This window comes from Littorina saxatilis, linkage group LG7 (assembly GCF_037325665.1).
Source record: "Littorina saxatilis isolate snail1 linkage group LG7, US_GU_Lsax_2.0, whole genome shotgun sequence".
Lineage (NCBI taxonomy): Eukaryota > Metazoa > Mollusca > Gastropoda > Littorinimorpha > Littorinidae > Littorina > Littorina saxatilis.
In genome coordinates, this window is record NC_090251.1 from 9783064 (window position 1) to 9808204 (window position 25141).

Below are 25141 nucleotides of genomic sequence, written 5' to 3' on the forward strand. Positions count from 1 at the left end.
TTGTAATCGTTTTCTTTCTTTCTTTTCTTCCGATGTTTTACAAGAGCAGTCTTTCGCTTTTCTAAACGTTTCAGTTTGTTATGAGAAGTTGTTTTGTTAAACAGTTCAGTTTGTTATTAGAAAACACATAACAGGACAGTCGGGTATAACGGAGGTTCACTGAAGAGCAGATTCTAGGGTTAACGTGTTCCTCTGTTGCATAAAGGATCACTGGTGGTGCAATTCTATGCAGTCTGTTCGATTGTCCACACAGAGGCTCTATGGGATTATGTGTGTCACTTCCAACAAAACCACAAGCGTTTGTGCCGTATACGTGGGCCACGTGCACAAATTAGGTCGAATAGGTTCATAGCTACCAGACAGTGACAGGAGAAGAAAATGTGCACTTTGATAAGTCTAACAACAACACAAATCTGGTATCTTTTGGATTTTTTGTATGTTTATTTGTTTGATTGCTTGTTTTGTTGTTTGTGGGTTTGCTTGGTTTTTTTTTCTTTCTTTGTTCGTGTCTTTGTTAGTTTAGTTCATGGATGACATAGTTTCGGGCGATAACAGAGGTATTTATTGTACATCTTTGTGTAATTGTTTAATTTGTTAGATTGAATGCTCGACTGGTCGTCTAGTCGATTGGTTGGCAGGCTGTCTGACTATGAACATCTATGGTGCAAGATGACAACAGAGACAGTCATTGTATGTCTCTGGTGATAAGTAACTCAGGGCTACCCTACCACACCCAAACTTCAAGATCCGTTATTCCATGTTCAAGCCAAGATCTTGCAATGATGTCCTTGTTGAACTGAACTTTTTTTTTTGTATACGTGTATGCTCATACCCTCGAGTTGTTCACAACTATTTTTGCCTTTGAGTCTCAGTCTTGCGACATGCTGTAAAATGCTATGCTACTTGATCTTCGCACGTAGCCTGTTTTATATTCTAGGCCTTAATTTTGAGCGATTTACAAGCATTGTCTGTTGTGTCTTCTTTAAATCAAAAATGTGAAACATGCGCTGTGTTTGCCCGACGCAACTATGCATAATTATGTGAATTTGTTAAACCCTTGATTGACAACAAAAGGCGACTTCAAAATGCTGAAGTACACTTCATATTGCGCATACAAGATGATGAAAGGTTTTCGCCGGGCTTATGAATTTTTCTCCGCATGCATACTTCACCAATATTTCCTTTTACGTGTCGCCCATTTGCGTCACTGAGCGTAAGAAATAGGCAGACACGATCTTTCAAGGAGAAAATGACACGAAAAAAGAATGTGGCTACATTGCTCTCATTGTTCACTCTCTGGCTTGAAGAAATCTTCGGCTGGTACCTTTTTTTCTTCTCCTTTCTTGCGCTTGCCACAACGCAATAAATAAAGATTGCTTATAAAATGAAACAAGTTCTTTTCGGTACATTCTTGACATCTGTCATATTGTCCGCATATTTTCCCTCACAGAAATTCCGATCTTTTGCTTCTTTCACCAAGAAGAAGTTTGACGTAAGGCTGAGAAAATAATACCTTTTCGAACACTCGCGACCACAACAAAGACTGCTCATACGTTATGATAAAGAAATTCTGTCGTTATTAAAATTCTTTTCTTGAACTTGCACCTCAGCACACCCATTGACTTGTACAATGGCCGGAGAGGAACAACTATTGATGGACTTCGTGACAGGCTGTCGCAGAGAGAGATGAAGGTGCAAGCGGAAGTCGTGAAACTATTGTGGATTTTTTTTTATTTCATCCTATTATACTTACACGCACTATATTAGGGTTACGTTTTATTGCTTTGGAGGTAGAACTGGTAAGGCCTGGCGCTCACCTATGTAACTTCAGCAGGACAGACGACGCACTGAGAAACATCAAGTTGCAACTTCTGCGAGACAGTACAATCCTCGTTCGCCATATTGAAAGAAAATCAGTGACCATTTTTCAGATGTGACATTTGTGTATTAGAACATCTCTATCTCTGTTGTGACGCATTTTGGAATATGATTACTCGCACCAGTGCTTTCGTTGAATGCGATATCTTTTTATATTACCCCAGCGATATCTTTTTATACACACGGCTTTTCTGTGTGAGGCTTTTTTATGATGCTATGTACCCGCAGCATATCTCAGTGACTGATCAAGGTTTTCAGTCGTGTAGTGTTATGTTAGGTCTTTTTGGAACGTACTCGGGTTATAATTCGTGAGTCTGTGCTGTGTAGCTCTATTTTTGTGTACAAACTGTTGAAACACAAACACACTCGAGACGGCACCCGGGACACTGCATTACCCGCGCCGTTCAAAAGAACTACACTTTGGTACTTATCCTCGTGTGTTTGATTTAAACAGGCAGCTTATTTTATTTGGCCAAAACAATACAAAATTACACAAATATCCTTGAAGGTGGACATGATTTCGGACCATTAGCTGTCGACCTGGTTTTGGATGACTCCTCACATTGGTCGTTTTGTGTAATCATTACGCTGTCATGGAGTCGGTACTGTCCTCCAATGAATGTAGGTTAACTTACCCGGCATAATTAATCTTTGTCGACAGAATGATGATGATGATGATGATGATGATGATGATGATGATGATGATGATGATGATGATGATGATGATGATGATGATGATGATGATGATGATGATGATGATGATGGTGTAATCAAAAGTGGTAAACATAGGGAGTATTTGGGTAAAACATAATATCCTTAAAATGGTCGGACACATATAATTATAGGGTGGTTACAAAAAGCTTTTACGTTAGATGCAGCGGGGTTGTTCCATATCCAAGCGCCAAGTGGATGGATGCTTGTGCAATGGTCTAGCAATAAGTTTGACAGCTTGACATTAAAGCTAAAAAGTATCTTAATTATATTGTGTTCATGTCAACAGAATCACAGTGGCTTCAAGTCGACGTGGGACCTCCGACTCTCATCACGGGGGTAGTGACGAAGGGCCGGGGGGATACACGGAGGAAACACTGGGTGGAGCGCTTCAAGATCTCCTATTCCAACGACACCAGGGTCTGGTATTTCTACAAGGACGCGCACCATCTGGACCCCAAGGTATGTTCCTTCGGGAATTTTCGTTTGTAATACTTAGCATAGAATAGGTCCACGAGAGGATACTTAGTGTAAGAAGTGTGGGTTTGGGAATTTTCGTTGAAACCTAGCATAGGTGCACGAGAGGATCCTTAGTGTAATAATGTTTGGGTTTGTGAATTTCCGTTGAAACCTAGCATAGAATAGGTTCACCTGAGAGAATATTTAGTTTAACAAGTTTGGGTTTGTGAATTTTCGTTGAAACCTTGCATAGAATAGGTCCACGAGAGGTAGAATACTTAGTGCAAGAAAGTTTGGGTTGGGGAATTTCCGTTCACCATGTTTCAGTTAGTGACGATTTTGATTTCACACTTGAGTAGTCTTCTGCAATCAATCACTGGAACGGTTAGTTGGGGTTTATGTTACACGTGTAGTTTGTTTAGTTGCCTAAAGTGTTGGAAAATGGTGAATTCGTAAAATTATCTAAATGCAATATTATTCGTCATTTTTAAGAGTATAAATCAACCAGAGAAAATCGTGAGATGTTTATAGATATTTCAAAGTGTATTGTGAACCTTTTAGCAACATTCAGTTCAAGAAATGTTAAAGCATGATATGTTCAATGAAGAACTGCATAATAATAATGTTTCTATAAAAGGATAACACGATCATTGGCTTGGTTTACCTCATGTAAATGTCTAGTTATCTGTGGCTAGATGATAATTTCTAAAACTCGAGATTGTTTATGGTGACAACAACCAGCCAGTATCTGATTAAAAACTTTGCAGATTTTGAATAACAAACATGCCATTTTCTTTCAGCAAACCATATGCCGCCGATAATCAAACGAAGCATCATGTTTTTCTTCTTCTTCTTTTTTCTTCTTTTTTTCGGGTACTATTTTCATTCAGATTCGATTGAAGGGGAAAAAACATCACTGTATACCCTTGATCATTGCTTAAAACAAATTCTGTTTGTGTTTCTGTCACATCGCAGTCATTTGTTTCGGTGGGCTTCGTTACGTTTGGCATATTTTGCACTGTGCAGTAACATTTCCCGCACATTCACTTTAGGGAGAGCGGGAATATTTTGGTTTTCCATGCTGGTGGCTTCAACATTGGTTTGGCGAACAGGCTTGGTGCATGAATAGTTGGTTAAATCCTTCTCTTTTTTCTGCCAAATCACACTCTGATGGAACTTGTTTTGTCAAGGGCAGGAATTCATTCGTCGCACCAAATGCTCTCTCTCTCTCTCTCTCTCTCTCTCTCTCTCTCTCTCTCTCTCTCTCTCTCTCTCTCTCTCTTCTCTCTCTCTCTCTCTCTCTCTCTCTCTCTCTCTCTCTCCTACACTGTTTTCAAAACGTGAGGCGAATCGATGCCTTTAATGATCAGTAGCTAAAAGTTCTGCTGCTGCGCCATTCGACTTGCTCATCATTTGACGTTTTCACCGGTTTGGGCAACGACGACCTTCGATAAAGCGGCTTCAAAAACGACCCCTGAATGACCTTGTCCTTGTCCTCATGCTCCGTATCATTGTCCCCCCGACGCTGAATCAGCGAATGGCCTTGACCCCTCGGAATGAACCCTTTCATCCTCGACATTGACCTTGGCCTCCGAATGACCTTGATGACCTTGATCATTTTTAACCTGTCTTCCTCCATCTTGTTTTAGAGCCGATGGTTGTGGAGCCCCTCGTTTAATACAACTTCCTCGCATTTAATCCCTGACAAATACTCCGAGGAAGGACTGGTAAGGCACTAACGCTGGAACGCGCGCGGCAGCCATTCCCGGGGCCTGACGTCACTGAGTCCTGGCAGGTCACGTGACAGGAGAACCAATCAAATCCTTGCACATATAACCTGTCAAAAGGGTTTCGCCAATGAAATTGTATCTATTGTTTATCCAAACTATTGAATGCTCAAGTTCTAACTTGCCTTTGAAAACAAATAAATCCAGTCATATTCTGTTTGAAAATAAAAGCAACAATGGGATCAACGGAACTGATCTAATTCCAAAAGAAATATCCATATACCTTTTAAACGAGCTACGCGTTTACTAGGACAGAAAGTATATATGTATACGATCTAACACTCATTAGTCGACAATTTCTAACACCTATTAACAACAAAACGTACTCACAGTTACCCATGCTTCTTGAAGCCGAATTAACACGTAATTCAGGGCGCTTTTTAGGCAAAACAAATTAAGGTGCGAATTCTAACGGCACAGAGCTAAAAATCTAGTCGAGCTTCGAAAGCTTGCCCTAGATGGTATTTGATTGGTCGACGCTCCAGATTTCTTCTGTCATTGACCAATCAGGGACTCAGTGCTTTAGATCCACGGCTTTTGAGCTTTGATAGAAAGAGGTATAACTTGGTTTAGTTTAGAAACTTAGTCAGACTGAAATAATGCTTTTGGTTGCCTTTTCGTGGGCTATTGGATGAAAAGAAGACCATGTTGATTTAGCACAAGAGGTAAGTACTAGAACACACTAATTTAAAGAATGCTACGACCTGCCTCTGCTGCAAACTGATCTAAATGACTTTCTGCATTTTCAAAATCAATTCTACTTGAGAGATATAATTTTCATACTGAGAAATCTACGGAACTTTCACAATTTAATTTTCACTTTGAATTTGTTTGGTTAGATGACTGAGGTATTCATAAACAACTATTTTACTGCTTTGTTACTGTGTTCATGAACTGAGTACTTCGTGAGTACAAATTCAAAAGTTTTTTTTTTTATACAAACAGCTCCAAAAAAAGTTAATACCAAAGGTCATTTGGTAGGCAGCAGGAGAAGACAGGTAAAGTGGATATTCTATCCTGTTAGTTTCGTTTTTGTTCTGTTTTAAAGAGAAAACTCCTAGCAAATAAAAAAAATCAGTTTGTTCGAATAAAATCAAATTCAGGCCCCGGGTAAGGCTGCCACTATTTACGGTGTGTCAAACAGTCCTGTTTTTAACTGTTTTTGCTGTGTGTGTTTTGTGGGTGTGTGTTGTTACTGTTTTTTTGTGTGAGTAAAGTCTTTGAAATGACTTCAATAGTCTCCTGTCCGCCCAGCGACCTTCCCCTTGACCCTGCTTGTGACCTCGATGTTTTATGCCCCCGCAAGGGGCACGGCACTCTCTAAGCACCCAAAACCTCAAAGAGAGATAACTGGCGGAAACCTTCCTATTGTAGTCTCCTGTATGACGGCTTACTAGTGCCAAAACCTCATAATTGTAATTATCAAGGGAAACTAGTAATGTTCCCTTGATAATTACCATTTTCACGTGTTAAATACTAATTTTCCCGGGAAAATTACTAATTTTTCCGGAAGAATTACTAACTTTCACCTTTTGATTACTAATTTTTAGTTTTGGCTCACTTCGAGTCCTGACGGATTGCTAGTGCCAAAACTAAAAAATAGTAATTTTCCCGTGAAAATTAGTAACTAACAGATGAAAACAGTTACTGACAGCGTTAATTAGTAATTATCACGTGATAATGGGTAACACCAGGTTTTGGCACTAGTAAGCCGTCATACTCCTGTCCGCCCAGCCGACCTTCCCCTTGACCCTGCTTGTGACCTCGATGTTTTATGCCCCCGCAAGGGGCACGGTACTCTCTAAGCACCCAAAACCTCAGAGAGATAACTGGCGGAAACCTTTCTATTCCCGACTGTGTTGACCATTTTCACGTCTGTTCTTCTTCATTGTTTCAAAGTCTGGTTAAGCGAATATCATTCTCAATAAACCAAAACAAGTCGCCAGCTGAAAGAAAAAACAAGTCGCGTAAGGCGAAAATACAATATTTAGTCAAGTAGCTGTCGAACTCACAGAATGAAACTGAACGCAATGCCATTTTTCAGCAAGACAGTATACTCGTAGCATCGTCAGTCCACCGCTCATGGCAAAGGCAGTGAAATTGACAAGAAGAGCGGGGTAGTAGTTGCGCTAAGAAGGATAGCACGCTTTTCTGTACCTCTCTTTGTTTTAACTTTCTGAGCGTGTTTTTAATCCAAACATATCATATCTATATGTTTTTGGAATCAGGAACCGACAAGGAATAAGATGAAAGTGGTTTTAAATTGATTTGGACAATTTAATTTTGATAATAATTTTTATATATTTAATTATATGTTTTTGGAATCAGCAAATGATGGAGAATAAGATGAACGTAAATTTGGATCGTTTTATAAATTTTTATTTTTTTTTTACAATTTTCCGATTTTTAATGACCAAAGTCATTAATTAATTTTTAAGCCACCAAGCTGAAATGCAATACCGAAGTCCGGGCTTCGTCGAAGATTACTTGACCAAAATTTGAACCAATTTGGTTGAAAAATGAGGGCGTGACAGTGCCGCCTCAACTTTCACGAAAAGCCAGATATGACGTCATCAAAGACATTTATAAAAAAAATGAAAAAAACGTTCGGGGATTTCATACCCAGGAACTCTCATGTCAAATTTCATAAAGATCGGTCCAGTAGTTTAGTCTGAATCGCTCTACACACACACACAGACACACAGACACACAGACACACGCACATACACCACGACCCTCGTTTCGATTCCCCCTCGATGTTAAAATATTTAGTCAAAACTTGACTAAATATAATGAAGCTGCAAATACCGTACAATTTATTTCATTCATATTTCTGACTGGCACACTTTTATTGTAATCAGTATAACTCCTCAATAACTATCCCAAGCATCATGGGTTATTATTTTGTTGTGAGTTTATTTTTTAAATCTTTTTCATTTATCCCTGGAAGAAGTCATTTCAAGCACTGACTCGTGTCGTGTTTTTTCATGTGTCCGTGATGTGAGGTCCTGTTTTGTTTAATACATGTTTTGTTGTGTTTTGTCGTCTGTCATTCACTATAATATGTGACCCTCCACCACGAAATGAGTCGCATGTCACCTCGCGCGGTTCTGCGCTAGACTTGATATAAGTCCGGAGAGTGTATGGTAACAGCGTGAGGGTCACCTTAGTCACTGGCTTATAACTCAAACAGTTTTCGCTCTTTTCTAAAACGGTTTTCACCACTGGATAGAGCATAAAAAACTCTTTAGGAAATTGTAAATAATGAAAATCATGCAAAGGTGACATGCGACTCATTCCGTGATGAATGGTCACTATTGCAAAGCCATGACTCACGACACACCACCATCACCCCTCCCCCCTCCACAATGTTCCTTTCATTTGCACTACCATCACGGAAAGATCATCTTTACCAATTCTCAAGAAAGAACTTTTGTTGGAAGGAAGAGGATGATTCCAATATGATGTTGTGCCATGGCTTTGCAATGTGGACGTCAGTAAACTGTGTTAAATACAATAAAACAAGTGTGATTGTTTCATTGTTTTAGTTTGCTTGCTTATGTTACACAATGCTGCATGTTATGTTTCAATGTTGATTACAATTTGCTTATTGCATGTACGGATGCAGTAGAATTGTGTTTAATGTTGCATAATTGCACGTAGTGTTTTGTGATTTTGTTGCTTCAATTACTTCAGTTTTGCTTGTGTGTGTTGATAATAGTTTAGTGTTTATGATATTAATAATGTTGTGTGACTATAATGCATGTGTGTGCGCTGTGCTGAAAATGATTGTAGACTTTGCCGTAAACAGTGAACGGTGAAGAAAAAGAGAGAGAGAGAGAGAGAGAGAGAGAGAGAGAGAGAGAGAGAGAGAGAGAGAGAGAGAGAGAGAGAGAGAGAGAGAGAGAGAGAGAGAGAGAGAGAGAGAGAGAGAGAGAAAGAAAGATAAAGCATGACTTGATGTTCACAATATTATTATACTGACAGCATGTACAGAGAAAATAGCAACACGTGAAACATTAACAATGAATGCCCTACTACCACGATTAACCGTGCCTGCATGATGACAATATATAAAGCTTGTTTTGAAATAACAGCCCTCCTAAGTTTTAACGTCGCCAATTGCTTTTGAAGTGAATCTAACACATCCATAACAAAAGGTTACTGTTCGTTTACGCATATATGCATGCGACTATTGACCTTGACCCTGCATGAACTGACCTTGACCTTTTACCTCATCACTGCCTGTCAGGTCGCACGGAATGCCCGCGGGTCCATTTTTGTTGTTCAGCACGAGTTTCTTCCCTTTGTCACGAAGTACTCTGCACGCGCACATCCGAGTTTATTTGGGATTCGAGCAATATATTTTTTCTTCATTTTTCTCGTTTTTCACCTCCCCCTTTTTTATGCACCGTTGTTGTCGTCTTGTGCAAGGATGCGCATGCGCAAGTTGCGTCATGTCCGGAAGTTGTGAACGGCACTGTTAGAGGGCATGGGTAGAGTCACCGGAAGTAGTCAGTGTTGGCACCCTCACCACACCTGCGTAGAGAGCGGAATTGTGACGTCATTGTGTCTTCTTCTGCACGCAGTTTCGTTCAAAAACTAATACCCACTTTTTTCAGCAAGCAATTATCCAGAGCGTTCACTAATTCGTTGCTTGTCTTCTCTCTTTCCCCCATTCTTCAACTTAATCAACGAACGTGAACTTCGCCACCACCAATGACGTCATGAACGTGACGTCATAACAGCTGTTTGGAGGCAACTCTGACAAGGACACGGAGAGAACGCACTTCCTCAACTCGCCCTTCGTGGCTCGCTACGTCAGGTTCATACCTGTGGAATGGAGGAAGAAAATCAGCATGCGAGCTGGACTCCTGGGATGTCCTTTCACAGGTAAGATGTCCTGATAATACTGGTCAGATGTTTGTTTGTTTCTTTGGTTGGTTGGCTAGCTGGTTGGATTACTTTGATGGTTACTTGACTGGTTTGTTTCTAGACTTCAAAACATGTTCGAAATCAAGAATCAAAGGACATAAAGGTTTATCCCCATTGTCCTTAGTTAGAGTGTTGTTGAATTAAAAAGTAATTTAATGGAAATGTAACCTGTAATGTAAAAGAAAACAAAAATAAAATTTCATTGAAAAAACAAAAAAAAAGACCAATGAAGAAGGATATGCTCACCGCCCTAAAAAAAAAAAAAAAAAAAAAGACGAAAGAGGCAAAAAAGATGGGTTGAAGCAGCCTTGCATGCAACTGAGGTCAAAAAAAAAAAAAAAAAAAAGACTCAAAGGACAAGAAAGGTTAAAGTATTGGAATAAACACACATTCCAAAAGACTTTGATATCTCTGGAGAAAAAACAAACAGACAAAAATAAATGATGATGTGACTTATTTGAGTTATCACTGCATCGTTTACTTTTGTTTGTTGGGTGTCTTGTTTGTCTACTTTAAAGGTCGATAGGTTGAAGTTTTTGTGAATGTTTGGTTGTCTCCTGAGTTAAATGTTATTACAAGTTAATTAACCGTCCTTGTTTTTCGATAAGTTAAATGGTCTCGTATACTCCGTCTGTGCATATGAGTGTGTGATTCTATAGGTTCCATTGAAATCGCCATATTTTAATAACTCATTGCTGAATGTTTCATGAATTCTCGTTTAGCGTTACCCAGCTTTCATTTCTTTTCAATCGATTCTGCTGTTCTCCGTATTCAAATGTCAAGCATTCATGTTTTTTTGTTGTTTTTTTGGTCTTTTATCTCGTGTTGTCTCGTTAAGGTTTGACGTTTTTCCAACCGGTTACAGCTACATTGATAACGTGTAAACAGTCATGTTCAGCACCAAATACACAGATCTGTTAAGAATTTGATACGGGAACAATAGCATCCTGTCACTTAAACACATACCAAAAATCACCAGCCTCGCTGCAGTCTGTGTTTAGTGGTATAAATGATTTGTTGAGTTATTCTCCAATCCTTGTGTAAACCTGTCGATTAGGGAATACATTCAGCAATACATTATGACTATGCAAAACAACCCGGCCAGGCTGTATAATTTTAGTATCGTATAATTATGTTCAAGTGGAAGAATGCTCTGATCCCTCAACCCTGTCCTTAACTTTGCGAAGTCGACTTCGCGAAGCTGGTCGCACGGAGCTTTAGCACTGAGTTTTCGGTAAAACGACTTCGGGCTCAATTTAAGGACAGGCTTAATCCTAGGTCAAACCTTGGACGGATCTTTTGTGATTTACAAGATGCTCTTCGCGGCAAGGAAGCTACCTTTTTCCACCTTACATCACAGTTTTCTGCTTACCAGACACAACTCGCTCCCCCTTGTTTAGGAGAAGGGTGGTTTCCGCGTTCTCAGTTTGTCATTTCTGCAAGTTAGTGTTTTGCAACGTTTCCGACGTGTTTGAACTTTCTTCTATGGTGGGTGGGTAAGGTATACCTAAAACCGTTTCAAAACGCAAGCTTGTAGCATAATCTGTTTTGCTGAGAGCCTTTGATGTTGTTCTTTGAGCTCATTAGTTTGTAATCAGTTTCTGAGAAAAACACAAAGTCTGGAGCAGACAGGGTAAACCACGACTAACAAAAACAAGGTACTCGCGTTAGATATGTTTGAACCACCTTTTCCGCGCTGAGAGGTGGATCAAATAAACTGCGCAGTACCAGTTTATATAGAGCTGCTTTAGCATAGAATAATAATTATAATAATGAGAGCTTATATAGCGCGAACCACGAAGAATCGCGCTCTCTACGCGTTACAAATGGACAATAAATACAACACACTAGTTTAACATTGAATGCATTTAAACAATAGGATAAGCACCTGTAGAACACCACACTTACAACACAACATGAACATTGTAACACTATCGTTTAGGCATATACTTACACAATAATCAATAAATGTACAACAAAAATTAATTTGTTACTCATAATTCCTTACTTTATACAAATAGAACAAGATACTTACAAACTTGTAAGGCAAGGTGGGATAATAACGAAGATACATCCACCTATGGACAAGTGTCAGTGTGTCTATTGATACAGTAGTGATACACACTTTTTAAATCACAGAAGGGGCCTGGTAGCTCAGTTGGTAGAGCACTGGGTTTGTGATCCCAGGGTCGCAGGTTCGAAACCAGGCCGGAACGGACACGGGTCAACTTTTTGTGCAGACTGAGAGACGGTATTCATGTTCCACCCCCGTGTCAATCACCACAGGCGCATAAAAGACCTCGGTCATTCTGCCATTAGTACTTACTACTAGTGTAGGTGGCTGATTGCATCCTAACACGGATATACCTTGGAAGCGCGACTCTGTTGGTGCTGGCTTTCCAGGGGGAGGAAGCGACCCGGATAACCCTAATAAAGTAATGACAATGACATTTAATTAACAATCGTGACGATAATTGTTTTAATGTCTTACCTGTGTATGACATAAAGTTTACTTCAAATTCTACTCGGCAAAACAAAAATGATGCTATGGGCAGAAAAAAAATAGCATGCCAAGCTCGCGCTGTATGATTAAAGAAAATGTATTTTTTTCTTTCTTTAATAGTCTCCAACGAAAATCCTCCAATAGCAAATAATTATATTTGTTACCATTAAAGCTTTATGAAGTATACTGCAGAGGATGTGTCAGAGCCTTATTTGTCTGCATTCAATTGAAAAAAACATTTTGCCTTATTGATCATCAAAATGTCGCTTTTATCTCGACCAAAAAACAAGAATTGTAGGTTATTGGAACCTTTTGTTATTGATAAAACAAAACGTTACATTTACTAATTTCATGTAAGAAATTATTCTGAATTTTGGAACATTAGCAGCTAGTCTCCTTGTTTTGGGATTTTTTTTTTATCTCGACCACACCTTTACAAAGACTGTTCTTGTCACACAAACATTTGTGAGAGGAAGAGCCGCTGAAAACGATTACAATCGAGGTAAACAGTTCCGCTGATGAGCGATGCCAAAACACAAAGTAAATGGAAGTGACCTACTTTCTTGGCATTTCTCTGCCAACGGTTTGCACGTGCAGAATTTAAAAAAAAAACTCTACATCTCCGCTCATCACTACATTACACTGGGCGAGGCCAAAGGAACAAGACACCGGATATTAACATACGAAGCCACCACTGTTTAAGGCGTATTTTACCCACTAAAATGATTTGTACACTGATACTATTTTGAATTACGGCGTGTTGGTTCAGGCGTTATAATAATCATAGACAATGACAAAACTCAACCAAAAAAACAGCAAAATAACACTGGGACTAGACGCGCTATCGCTGTTTTGCTGGTTTGACAATGTCAAAATAAAGACACACACAAAAAGAGAAGAGAAAGGGGTAGGTGGGGGAGCGAGGGGTCTTAATTTAAAATGTCTTTGTCAAGTAAAATACCAAATACATCAATGCATCAATAATGGGTTAACAAGACATCCGCATATTAGTCCTTGCAGGGCGGGCATCAAAATACATCCAATGCTGATGACAATAAACATGTTCACAGAATGTATCGCCCCCGCAGTGAATGGTGCAATTATTACTAAACGCGAAACAGTTCACGGATAAAAGCTCAGGTTGTTGAAGAGCTGTTGTTCATGAAACGTCTTTCCTGACAATATAAACTGTCTATAGATACGGCAGAGGATGCTAATGGGCGGCCACGAACTTTCCCTCCAACACGCACGCAACTGGAAAATAATCGAAGGCGTACACGTACATAAATACAAACCACATGCCGACTGTGGGTGATGCAACTCTAGACAGACACACACACAGACGCGGGGAGTGTTTTAAACAAGATGTCTGCCCGTTCCCCGAGCTTGGGTTGTGCCTTGGTTTGGTCCAAAACCATAAGTGTGGATGGGAGTGCAAAGGTAGACTTAGCATCTTTAAAGATGCATTCCTGTTTCGGGTATTATGTAGAATATAACTAATCGATACAATGTTTATTATACAATTGAAAATGTGAACTCTTGTCTTCTATTTGTGACCCTCCACCACGAAATGAGTCGCATGTCACCTCGCGCGGTTCTGCGCTAGGCTTAATATAAGTCCGGGGAGTGTCTGGTAACAGTGTGAGTGCAGTGATGTTCCGAGGCGTCGGTCATCGGTCATAGACCGATTTAGGTTGTAAAATGACCGATTGCAAACACCTCTGTCCCGTCAAATGTCCGATCCGATCGCGAAGTCAGCGGTCATTGTCCGATAGTATTACGTCTAGAGCGGTCACTGCAAGAAGAATCTGTACAAACTGAAGTATCAAACCCCGTTAAAACGAGTTCGAATCGGGGCCTACTTGAACTTCAATTTTCACTCTCGGTCGAACAATAACACAAGGGACGCAACTCTCGACCGAACAATATTACAAGAGCCACAACTCTCGCTACTTTTGACAGCGACACTTTACTTCCGCCGCCACATCATGGTTCTGCAAAGATGCCGCCGAAGAAAAAGGTTTGCGTGGGAAAAGGGCAGACACTTTTGAGTGGCTTTGTTAAAAAAAAGAGGATGACACGGACAGTCAAGTTGCAGGGCCTTCGGCCCCGTCGAAGACTGAAGCCTCAGAAGGTGAGCCAATAGATCTACAACCTCAGGAAGAGACGCAGGAAGAGACGCAAGAAACGAAAGTAGGGGCGACCAGAAAGTTTGTGCAGAGCTGGTTTTCTATGTTCCCTTGGCTCAGCTACAGCAAAGAAAAAGAACTGATGTTCTGCACCATCTGTCAGGAGGATGGCGTTGCCTCAAACTCGTTCACCGTTGGTTGCAGCAACTTTCGCAAATCCGCACTGGCAGACCATGTACGAACAGACGATCACAAAAAGGCTGTGTGTGTGTGTGTGTGTGTGTGTGTGTGAGTGTGTGTGTGTGTGTGTGTGTGTGTGTGTGTGTGTGTGTGTGTGTGTGTGTGTGTGTGTGTGTGAGTGTGTGTGAAAGATCACTTATGACATTCTGAAGCATGTGTCTGTGTGTGTGAAAGTAACCCTACTGAACACTGTTGCATTTAAAATATTAAAATAAATTTGGAACTGTTCAGTTTTTATTTGCCTTTATTCATATATTCTCAGTCATCTAAAAAGGTGATTGGTTCGCTTGATCTGAATGTCCTATTGTTTTTTTGTAGTCAGGACATGATGTCCTATTAGTTTTTTGATTCAGGACATTTTGTCCTGTTGCCCTCCAGTCCTAGGAACATCACTGTGAGTGTCACCTTAGTCACAGGCTTATAACTCAAACAGTTCTTGCGCTTTTCTAAAACGGGTTTCACCACTGGATAGAGCATAAAAAAACTCTTTAGGAAAATGTAAAAATATGAAAATCATGCAAAGGTGACATGCGACTCATTCCGTGGTGGAGGGTCACATTTGATCATCGTCTCAGATCTAGTCAGGCTTTTTTTAAATTTTTTATTTTTTTGTTTTTTTTTCCATTTTGCGTAAGATAAGACTTGTCCTCTACTTGGTCTCATACCAACAACAGCCTAGATGTTCCCTGCCCACAGCGGCAATTCTAAAAGACACTCTTGTTTTTTTTTAAATTTTTTTTTTAATTAATTCATCAAAAAAGTCACATTACCACAGCAAGCAGTGAGAGTGTTGATTTGTAGTATGTCTTCAAGTGAAGGGATGGTACTTTTCCGTTTACAAGCCTGGCAAATTCTGAGACAGTGAGCCGTCGTGTTTTCTCAAAGAGTATGCCTCTGAGCACTATCATCAGCTGATTGCCACCAACGTCCTTCCCAACCTCGCTTGTAATAGTAACATTATCCGCTGTTCTCTTTCAACAAAGACTAAACACTCACCACACCAAATGTTCTGAGTAATATTCTCTATTCTATTCTTTTTACATTTAGTCAAGTTTTGACTAAATGGTTTAACATAGAGGGGGAATCGAGACGAGGGTCGTGGTGTATGTGTGTGTGTTTGTCTGTGCGTGTGTGTGTGTAGAGCGATTCAGACCAAACTACTGGACCGATCTTTATGAAATTTGACATGAGAGTTCCTGGGAATGATATCCCCGGACTTTTTTTTAATTTTTTCGATAAATACTTTTGATGACGTCATATCCGGCTTTTTGTAAAAGTTGAGGCGGCACTGTCACACCCTCATTTTTCAATCAAATTGATTGACATTTTTGTAAAGCAATCTTCGACGAAGGCCGGACTTCGGTATTGCATTTCAGCCTGGTGGCTTAAAAATTAATTAATGACTTTGGACAATAAAAATCTGAAAATTGTAATAATTTTGTTTTTATATAAAACGATCCAAATTTACGTTCATCTTATTTTACATCATTTCCTGATTCCAAAAACATATAAATATGTTATATTTGGATTAAAGACAAGCTCTGAAAATTAAAAATATAAAAATTATGATCAAAATTGAATTTCCGAAATCGATTTAAAAACAATTTCATCTTATTCCTTGTCGGTTCCTGATTCCAAAAACGTATAGATATGATATGTTTGGATTAAAAACACGCTCAGAAAGTTAAACCGAAGAGAGGTAGGCCTACAGAAAAGCGTGCTATGCAGCACAGCGAAACCACTACCGCGCTGAACAGGCTCGTCAGTTTCACTCCGTTTTGCACAAGCGGCGGACTACGGTCATTGTGAAAAAATGCAGTGCGTTCAGTTTCATTCTGTGAGTTCCACAGCTTGACTAAAATTAATGTAGTAATTTCGCCTTACGCGACTTGTTTGTTTTTGAGAAAGGTCGGCCTCAGGTAGTGGAACTGGAATACAATCGGGTTGACAGCCATATTTCTTTCGGGTTGAATCAGTTCCGAGAAGGTCAACACATTCACATACCTGCTCACAAACAGCCAGGTTGTCGCTCCTTTTTGCAATACAGCGAAATTCGAGACAGTCGAGGAACATTGGCATCTCTCTGTCTCTCTCTCTGTCTCTCTCTCTGTCTCTCTCTCTCTCTCTCTCTCTCTCTCTCTCTCTCTCTCTCTCTCTCTCTCTCTCTCTCTCTCTCTCTCTCTCTCGCACGCACGCACGCGCACACGCACGCACATACACATATATACACACAAACTCACACACACACGCACGCATGCACGCACGCACGCACGCACGCACACACACACACACACACACACACGATATCACGTGATCTGTGACTGCATTGTCATTGCCAATGGTAATGATGTTTATTGACACCCCTTCTTTTCACGTCAACCCCCACAGAAGAGGGTGATTTGTAAAACACTTTTAATTAAAATTCTACCACTTTTGCGTATACATTTTTTTTTAAGGACAGACAAACATTAAAAGAGAATTGTCTGACTAGTTGCACAAGTGATCTTGGCGGAAATTGAATTCATTGTTCAAAAGTCCAAATTTTCTGCGTGCGTATAAACGATTACCACGTCGGAATGTGAACATTAAGCAGGAATAATGTTGAAATTAAATGAGGTGCAAAGGTGTTAAAATCCCAACTATAGGCACGCGAGAATGTCCAGGAATACATGGAGTCAACGTACGAGATCCTTGAAACAACGTGTTGTCTCCGTGTGCACGGCTGCAAAGTGTTTGTTCAGAAAAGCACCCGTATGCTGATCTGAAGTTACCCATCTCGTTCTGTCTGATAGTAGTACGTGACTCCACTTCCCTTTCCGTTCAAAAACAAAATTAAAAAACTTTGTGACACTATTCTGTGACTGAATTGTCCATGAAAAGAAGTCTTAAAGGCGTTCTATTGCCGAAAGAAGTCTGTGTGCTGATGCTTCTGCACTATCTTTCTGTACAATTAAAAACACATACAATATTCACCTTGAGCAAAGACGGTACTATCAATCAAACATGAGAGCATGCAATCAAGTAACCAAAGGGAAGTAAGCGCTCTAAATGCATACGACATGTGTTATGGAGTAAGCGAAAGTTATACGGAACCATTCTCCTGGCACCTGAAAGAATAAGAAGTATTGACATGAATAAACGACTGTCATCCTCAAACTCATTACTCAGGCAAAAAATGAGAGACATTGAAACATGGAGAGCATGCATATTTTCGAAACCGCTCAGTGACGGCACGGGACCCCGTTTGTGCTGAGGTTATAATTTTAACCTCTCTGCACGAGCACAGGCATCGTGACAAGGTAAATCCCCACCTGCCACTTACCTGAGGGCGGGGCGCTCTGTCTGCCAGGGATTTACTGTTTCCTTACCCCGGGCATTTTAAAACACACACCACAATTATCCCTGTCTGGAAGCTTTGCACTCGGCATTCAGGCAAAAATACATGACATTGAAACAATAGCGACGATGCAGTGAAGAATGCGTATGTCGCCGGTGTCCTGTGCCTTGAGAATTTGTATTTGTATTTGAAGTCCTGTCTTTTTAATGCTACGTAGTGCTAATTAATGCTACGTAGTGCTAATTAAGCGCGAAAGAGTTGGTAAAATTCAGCCCACAAAGAGGAGGCTAACAGTCGAGATTTTGATGTGGAGACTTCCAGTAAAACCACGACGATACAGTGTTTGCATTCCGTGGAAACGTGACGCTTACAAAACAATAGGAAATGTAGCTTGGGGAGATGGGGTATTGGGTGGTGGGGGAAAGCAGGGGGGGGAGGGGGGGGGGGGCTTTGAGGCTTAAAAAATAAACATTAATATACAGGGTGACCCAAAAAAAAGAGTACCCAAACAAAACGTCATAAATTGAACAAAAATAAAGCAATCTTCATAACATTTATTTACTCACACAAGAAGCCTCTGCATGATTTGCACAGAAAATGTTAGCGTTCTAGCTTGTCTTTCAGGAAAGTTATGCTCATTCTACAGAACATGCTCCAAATGGCCTCCGCGCCGCTGCAGGCAAACTTGAACTCGTCGCGCAAAGTTATCAATCACCCGCACACACTCCTGTTGCGAGATTCCGCGAATGGTTGTTGTGATGGCTCTCTTGAGTTCTGTGATTGTCTGTGGGTTGTTCCTGTAGACGTTGTCTTTCAGGAACCCCCAAAGATAGAAATCTGGGGGATTTAAATCCGGGGGAGGCCATTTGGAGCATGTTCTGTAGAATGAGCATAACTTTCCTGAAAGACAAGCTTGAACGCTAAAATTTTCTGTGCAAATCATGCAGAGGCTACTTGTGTGTGTAAATAAATTTTATGAAGATTGCTTTATTTTTGTTCAATTTATGACGTTTTGTTTGGGTACTCTTTTTTTTGGGTCACCCTGTATCTGAACAACCAAGAAATAGAATCGTGTCAGGAGCAACGACAGTGACAGCAACACAGAAGCTCTATCTGTCTGTCTCTGTCTGTCTGTCTGTCTCTGTCTGTCTGTCTGTCTGTCTGTCTGTCTGTCTCTCTCTCTCTCCCCCCCATCCCCTCTCTCTCTTTTTATCTACCCCCCCTCTCCCTCTCTTGCAAACCTAAACCACCTACCTCTTTAAGAAAAATCACACCTACATTCGGAATCTCAAGGTTAGTATGATTTTCAGACTAGCTGGCCATTTTGTCTTCACGCATCCTTGCATAAAAGCCACGTTGAGACAAGAACACCTACAACATGTCGTACGTACTGTGAGCGCCCACGTGAACACGTATATTTACCTGAAGGGAATTAATGTGTCGGCGTCCTAGCTTTTATCGCAGAACTATATTTAAAAGATGTATGTGGTATGGCGATGAGACAAAAACAACTTTGGACCAATATGACGCATATCTTGTCTTGATAATTGTATGATTGAGTAGCTTGGAAAATGATGCTTTTGACCAGATTTAGATAAAACAAAAGCCGTTGTATCAAATAAGTTGAATGTTACAGTTTTAAGCTCGGGGTTTTTTTTTACACAAAGGCTAAGAGAATACTGAGGGTCGAATCTGTTAAGTTTAGATTCTGAGAAATTAAGAATTTAGAATTAATGATTTTGAAGAAGGAAGAGGAGAAGGAACAATCAGAGGCACGGGCTACGAGTTAAACGTCAAGAAACTACTGGTATTTGGACTGTACTTTAAGTTGATGTTTTTTGCTTAGTTTTGGAATAAAGTGTTAATGATTTAACTGATAATACATCAGTTTTCCGAAAGGTCTCCTTATTTGTACTCATATTTGTTTCTGGCTGTGCCTTCATTGCGCCACAGATGCTAGGTTATGTCAAATCATCCCCCCTCAACAGTCTAAGACCAAAAAGCCACCCAGATGAGGTTAATGCGAAGAAAGAAAAGCAATGTCAAACATTTGTCAGGGAAGAAAAGGTTAACGACACGGGTGAAAAGGAGTGATCCGATGAACCTTGCCCCTATATCTCACCTGTCCTCTAATTAATAGCAGGAGTCACACCCGGAGACTGCAGGCCACCTCAACACATACCTGTCCACAAAGAAGTACACACCTGTGGGCTGTCTATAAGTTTTTTTTGGTTTGTTTTTTTGCGCAGCTGCTGTGTATTGTGTTTTACTGAACAGAGGAACCCCCCTTTTAGGACCTCCAAAATTCTGAGAAAATCAGGTCTTAACAAGTCGCGTAAAGCGAAATTGATACATTTAGTCAAATCTGTCGACTACTGAAACTGAACGCACTGTATTTTTTCACCAAGACTGTACCGATTCCCCGCGACCGCGAATCGCTCAACACATACACACACTCACGCAAACATTCAAATACCACTACCCTCGTCTCGATTCCAAGTCTATGTTAAAGCGTTAAGTCAAAACTTGACTAAATGTTGAACAAAAAAGGAGGGAGTCTTAAAAAAAAGGGGATACCGTGTCAGATTTTATGAACAGAAAATAGGAGAAAACGGGGTCTTAAAAGGAACGGGGTTCTTTAAGGCCTAAAAAAAATAGGTGTGGTTACGGTAACCCGACCTACCCTATTTTTAGGGGCCGATCCTATAACTTTTTATTACATTTGTCCAAAAAAACACAACAAAAAAAAACGAGTGCAAAAAACGCAAAGAAAGCGAAAGCGCCCGAGTCGCACACTTATTTCCCTGTCAAGTAGGTTTAATTTGTACACATTAGAAAAAAAAGTTTAAAAAAAAAAGTGATTGCCTACCTACCTACCATATTTTTTTTGGCTATGTTACCGTAACCACACCTATTTTTTGTTTGCCTAATCAAGGGGGTAATGAAAGAAGTTTCCCATTGTACACCTGCAATTGGTTGATAGATTGATTTTCTTGTTTTGTTTAATTACTGAAGGGAGGGGTTGATTGAATGTCCACCAAAATACCCGTGTGACCTGGAATAATAGGCCGTGAAAGGTGGATGCAGCGCCTAAAGGCAGTCGATCTACTGGCCGATGTGAATGCGTGATATATTGTGTAAAAAATTCCATCTCACACGGCATTAATAAATAAATAAATAAAAAGGGGAGAAGACATTGTTTACAACGAATAATATCAAGATTGTATTTCTCACCGCGAGAACTCGTCGAGTTGTTCACCCTATGGCCCGTCATGAACCCACCGCGAGTGCTGGTTTAAACAGCTTTGTTATTCTACATTTAATTGGTACACAAAATAATAAGCATGGTTTTCTAGTATTAATCACAAGCTATTAGTTTATTGTGGTGATCCTAAAAACAAAACAAACACAAATAGTAATATCTTGCGGCGAGTCTTGCTCTTAAATTAAAAAATAATCGTGAGTTCTTTGAGCTTTTTGCTGTCATTTGAGTGTTGTTATGTTTCTTTGCACGCACGGATGTCTAGCATTGGAAACGGTAATCTGTATGTATTTAAAGACTTTGCCTTCAAGTGAGATCATATGAAGACTATTTTGCAAGGTGTTGTGAGTATTGATAGTTTTAAACGAGACTGCTTGATCAAAAGTGTGTATAGCACATCAGCAAAATCATTGAAAAGACATATATATATATTACTAGAGGAATATCCGGCTTCGCCGGGGTGAATCGCGAGACAGAGACAGACAGCTTGGCGGTTCACCACAATCACCGTTGAAGGCGAAGTCCTCTCAAACGGGATTGAGAATTGTTAGAGCTTATTTCTAATCCCTATATTATCTGTTGTGGCTTCTCAAATGCCAGAACATACAGACAGACATAAGCCGCCAGACCCCATCACAAACAGAACTCTACAATCCACAGGTGTTGCCTCCACACATACACACACACACACACACACACACAGACACAGAAGCCGTATATATCTCTCTCTATATATATAAATATACACAAAGAAAAAAGCCAAGCACCCCCCGAATGAATTTGTGATAATAATTGAGTCAAATTTGTTTTACCATTTTTTTTCTTCGTAATGACATACATGGGTTTCCATAATAAGGTTGGGAAGTTCACGCGTCAAGATTGTGTCGCCACTGCCTGTGAGAAGCACGTGCAGCATGCAACCCATGAATGTTAAAAAAGGCAGTATGCTCACGCTGCAAATTTCTGTATTTAACACTGGGCGACGACAATTTGCAAACATTCTCTGTGAACATGGCGAGAAGACGATTATCAGAGGCGATCCGATGGCAGATTATAGGAATGCATGCTACAGGAGCATCCTTCAAAGCGATTGGTCGTCAACTTGGCTACCACTACACAGTCATCAGCCGTTTGGTACGCAAACATCGTCAGACTGGTGCTGTGAAGGACCGTCCACAGTCAGGGCGACCCCGTGTGACGTCAGAACGTGAAGACCGAGCTTTTCTCCGAATAATTCGGCGTGAGCCATTTTCAACGAGTACCGTCCTGAAACGAGCATGGCTTCCAAATCGACATCTGTCAACCAGGACCGTACGAAACCGCTTGAAAGCTGCAGGAATGGCAGCCCGAAGAGTCATTAAGCGTCCCCGACTGACAGATGACCACAAGAGAAGACGCTTGGCATGGTGTCTGGCACGGCAAAGATGGAACCTGAGAACGTGGAGGAGGATCCACTGGTCGGACGAAAGCAGATTCCTTCTCCATGTCACTGACGGCCGACTGAGGGTATGGAGGCACAGGAACACGGCCTATACACCCAGGAACATCAGACAAACTGTTCCATTCGGTGGCGGGTCAGTCATGGTTTGGGGTTGCATTTCCCATGACTGCAAGCTAGACCTTGTCACCGTACGTGGCAACCTCACGGGTGATCAGTATATGCGACATGTCCTGGAACCTGTTGTCGTTACTCATTTTGACAACCACCCACTTGCCACAAGACCCGTGTACATGGATGATAACGCCAGGCCTCATCGATCCAGGGCAGTAGTGGACTACCTCCAGAACAACGCTGTAACAACACTCCCATGGCCGGCAATGAGTCCAGATCTTAATCCACTGGAGCATGTTTGGGACATCCTGGGGCGTCGTATACAAGCTCTGCAGCCTCCTGTGCAGACATTACGTGAATTGGAGGCAGCTTTGCATCGTGAGTGGTTGCAAGTGACCCGTGAACAGATCCGACGTGTGACTGGAGGGATGAGACGCAGGGTTGACGCCGTCATCCGGGCACGCGGGGGTTTCACTCGATATTGAACTTTTGAATCGCGTATGCCATCTGAGCACTCTCAATTACATTTTTTTCATGACACATTTACCTAAACCTGTCTTTTTCAGCTTGCAGCTCCATACTTATCAGGGGTACTGTTTTAGGGTTAAAACGTCACTTTTTGGCAAGGTACCAAATCACGATTAAAACCAATCAAAACTGGAGTTTTCTTGTGTGATGTTATTTCCAAAGAGTTGCTCTTGTCGATAACATTTGTCAAACCGAGCTCCTGAACTTACTGTTTCCATACCATAACTTTAAAAATCAGTCATTGCGAAATTGAAGGGGGGTGCTTGGCTTTTTTCTTTGTGTATATATAGAGATAGATGACAGTGGATTTTTCGATAAATAGATTCGACCTTTGCACTTTTACAGTGAGGACAACTTACGGGTACATGCAAGGAAAGACCGCAACTTCTCAGGCGAACAACTCTGCAGAGTCTGCTGTGAAGGGCGACGGTAGTCTCCCTGTCACACTCGACCCCCTTTGAATGAACTTTGTCCCCAAAGTTCCAAACTATGGACCCGCCAAGCTTAGGTCCCTCCCAGGTGGAATGGGAATAGCACGAAAATGATTCAGTGGCCTGAACATTTCATGTCGAGTCCAATCGCAGTCGACGACACCAAATGTAACCGAGTGCAGAAACACCACAATCACCTTTGAAGGCAAAGTCCACTCAAACGGGATTGAGAATAAATGTTATGGCTTTTCGAAGGAAGGCCTGAACATACAGTCACACCAAAGCCGCCAGACCACATCACAAACAGAACTCTACAACCCACAGGTGTTGCCCACACACACACACAAACACATACACACACACACAGAGAAGCCGTATATATATATATATATATATATATATATATATATATATATATATGTACTAGAATGAATACCCGCTTCGCCGGGTAGCCGGCTTCGCCGGGAAGAAGTACTTAGAGCCGTACGCCGGCTTCGCCGGGTCCGAACAATGGACCCGCCAAGCTTAGGTCCCTCCCAGATTCGTGGAATGGGAACAGCACGAAAATGATTCAGTGGCCATAATGCCATTCCTGACCATATCGAGTCCCATCCTTGTCGACGAATGTAACCGTGTTAATCACCTTAGGAGGCGAACTCCACTCAAACAGGACTGAGCAAATTAGAGCTTATCTCTAAGCCCTTTTGAACTGTTATGGCTTCTCAAAGGAAGGCCAGTACATAAAATTACACAAAAGCCGCCAGACCACATCACAAACAGAACTGAACAATGCACAGGTGTTGCTCACATAGAGACATACACACACACACACACACACACACACACACAAACACAGAGAAGCCGTATCTATAGAGAGATAGATGACAGTGTATTTTTCGCGTGGCTATAAATTGATTCGACCTTTGCACTTTTACAGTGAGGATAATTTACGGGTCCAATTTACGTTCTGGACACTGCGGTGACCTTCTAAAAATAGTAACAGAACGCCGGGAATATCCGAAGATGCCCCCCTACTATAGTGCACCATACGAAGGAAGGGAGGTAAACGCTGAAAACATGGAGAAGATAAGGAAGAGTTACTTATAATGGTGAAATGAACACAAAAACCAAATTCGGTTCAGCGGTGCGCGCTGAGAGCACGTGTTGAAATATCTCATCGATGATATTGTGTCCGGGGTGTAGCTGAATACGGTGTCCAAATTTGAAAAAGATCCACCGAGAACTTTGGCTTTGGTGTGTCGGTATGGGGGCCCGGGTAGCTGAGGTGGAACCAAAATCGGTTCAGCGCTGCGCGCTGAGAGCACGTGTTGAAATATCTCATCGACCAGATTTTGTGCAGGGTGTATCTGAATATGGACACCAAATTTG

At 41.0% G+C, this 25141-nt stretch overlaps 1 protein-coding gene across 3 annotated transcripts in view; it reads left to right on the plus strand.

Moving 5' to 3' along the window:
* LOC138970642 (lactadherin-like) overlaps positions 1–25141 on the plus strand; it is a 111543-nt gene that overhangs the window by 70342 nt on the left and 16060 nt on the right. For 2 of the 3 annotated variants that reach the window (XR_011457034.1, XM_070343107.1), the window contains exons 5-7: positions 2879–3051; positions 4698–4775; positions 9584–9728. Coding sequence is in view for 2 of the 3 variants with exons in the window: in XM_070343107.1 (XP_070199208.1) it covers positions 2879–3051; positions 4698–4775; positions 9584–9728 (396 nt within the window). In the remaining variant the exon portion in view is untranslated. The remainder of the gene's footprint in view (positions 1–2878; positions 3052–4697; positions 4776–9583; positions 9729–25141) is intronic. The other variant, XM_070343108.1, reaches the window with a different exon arrangement.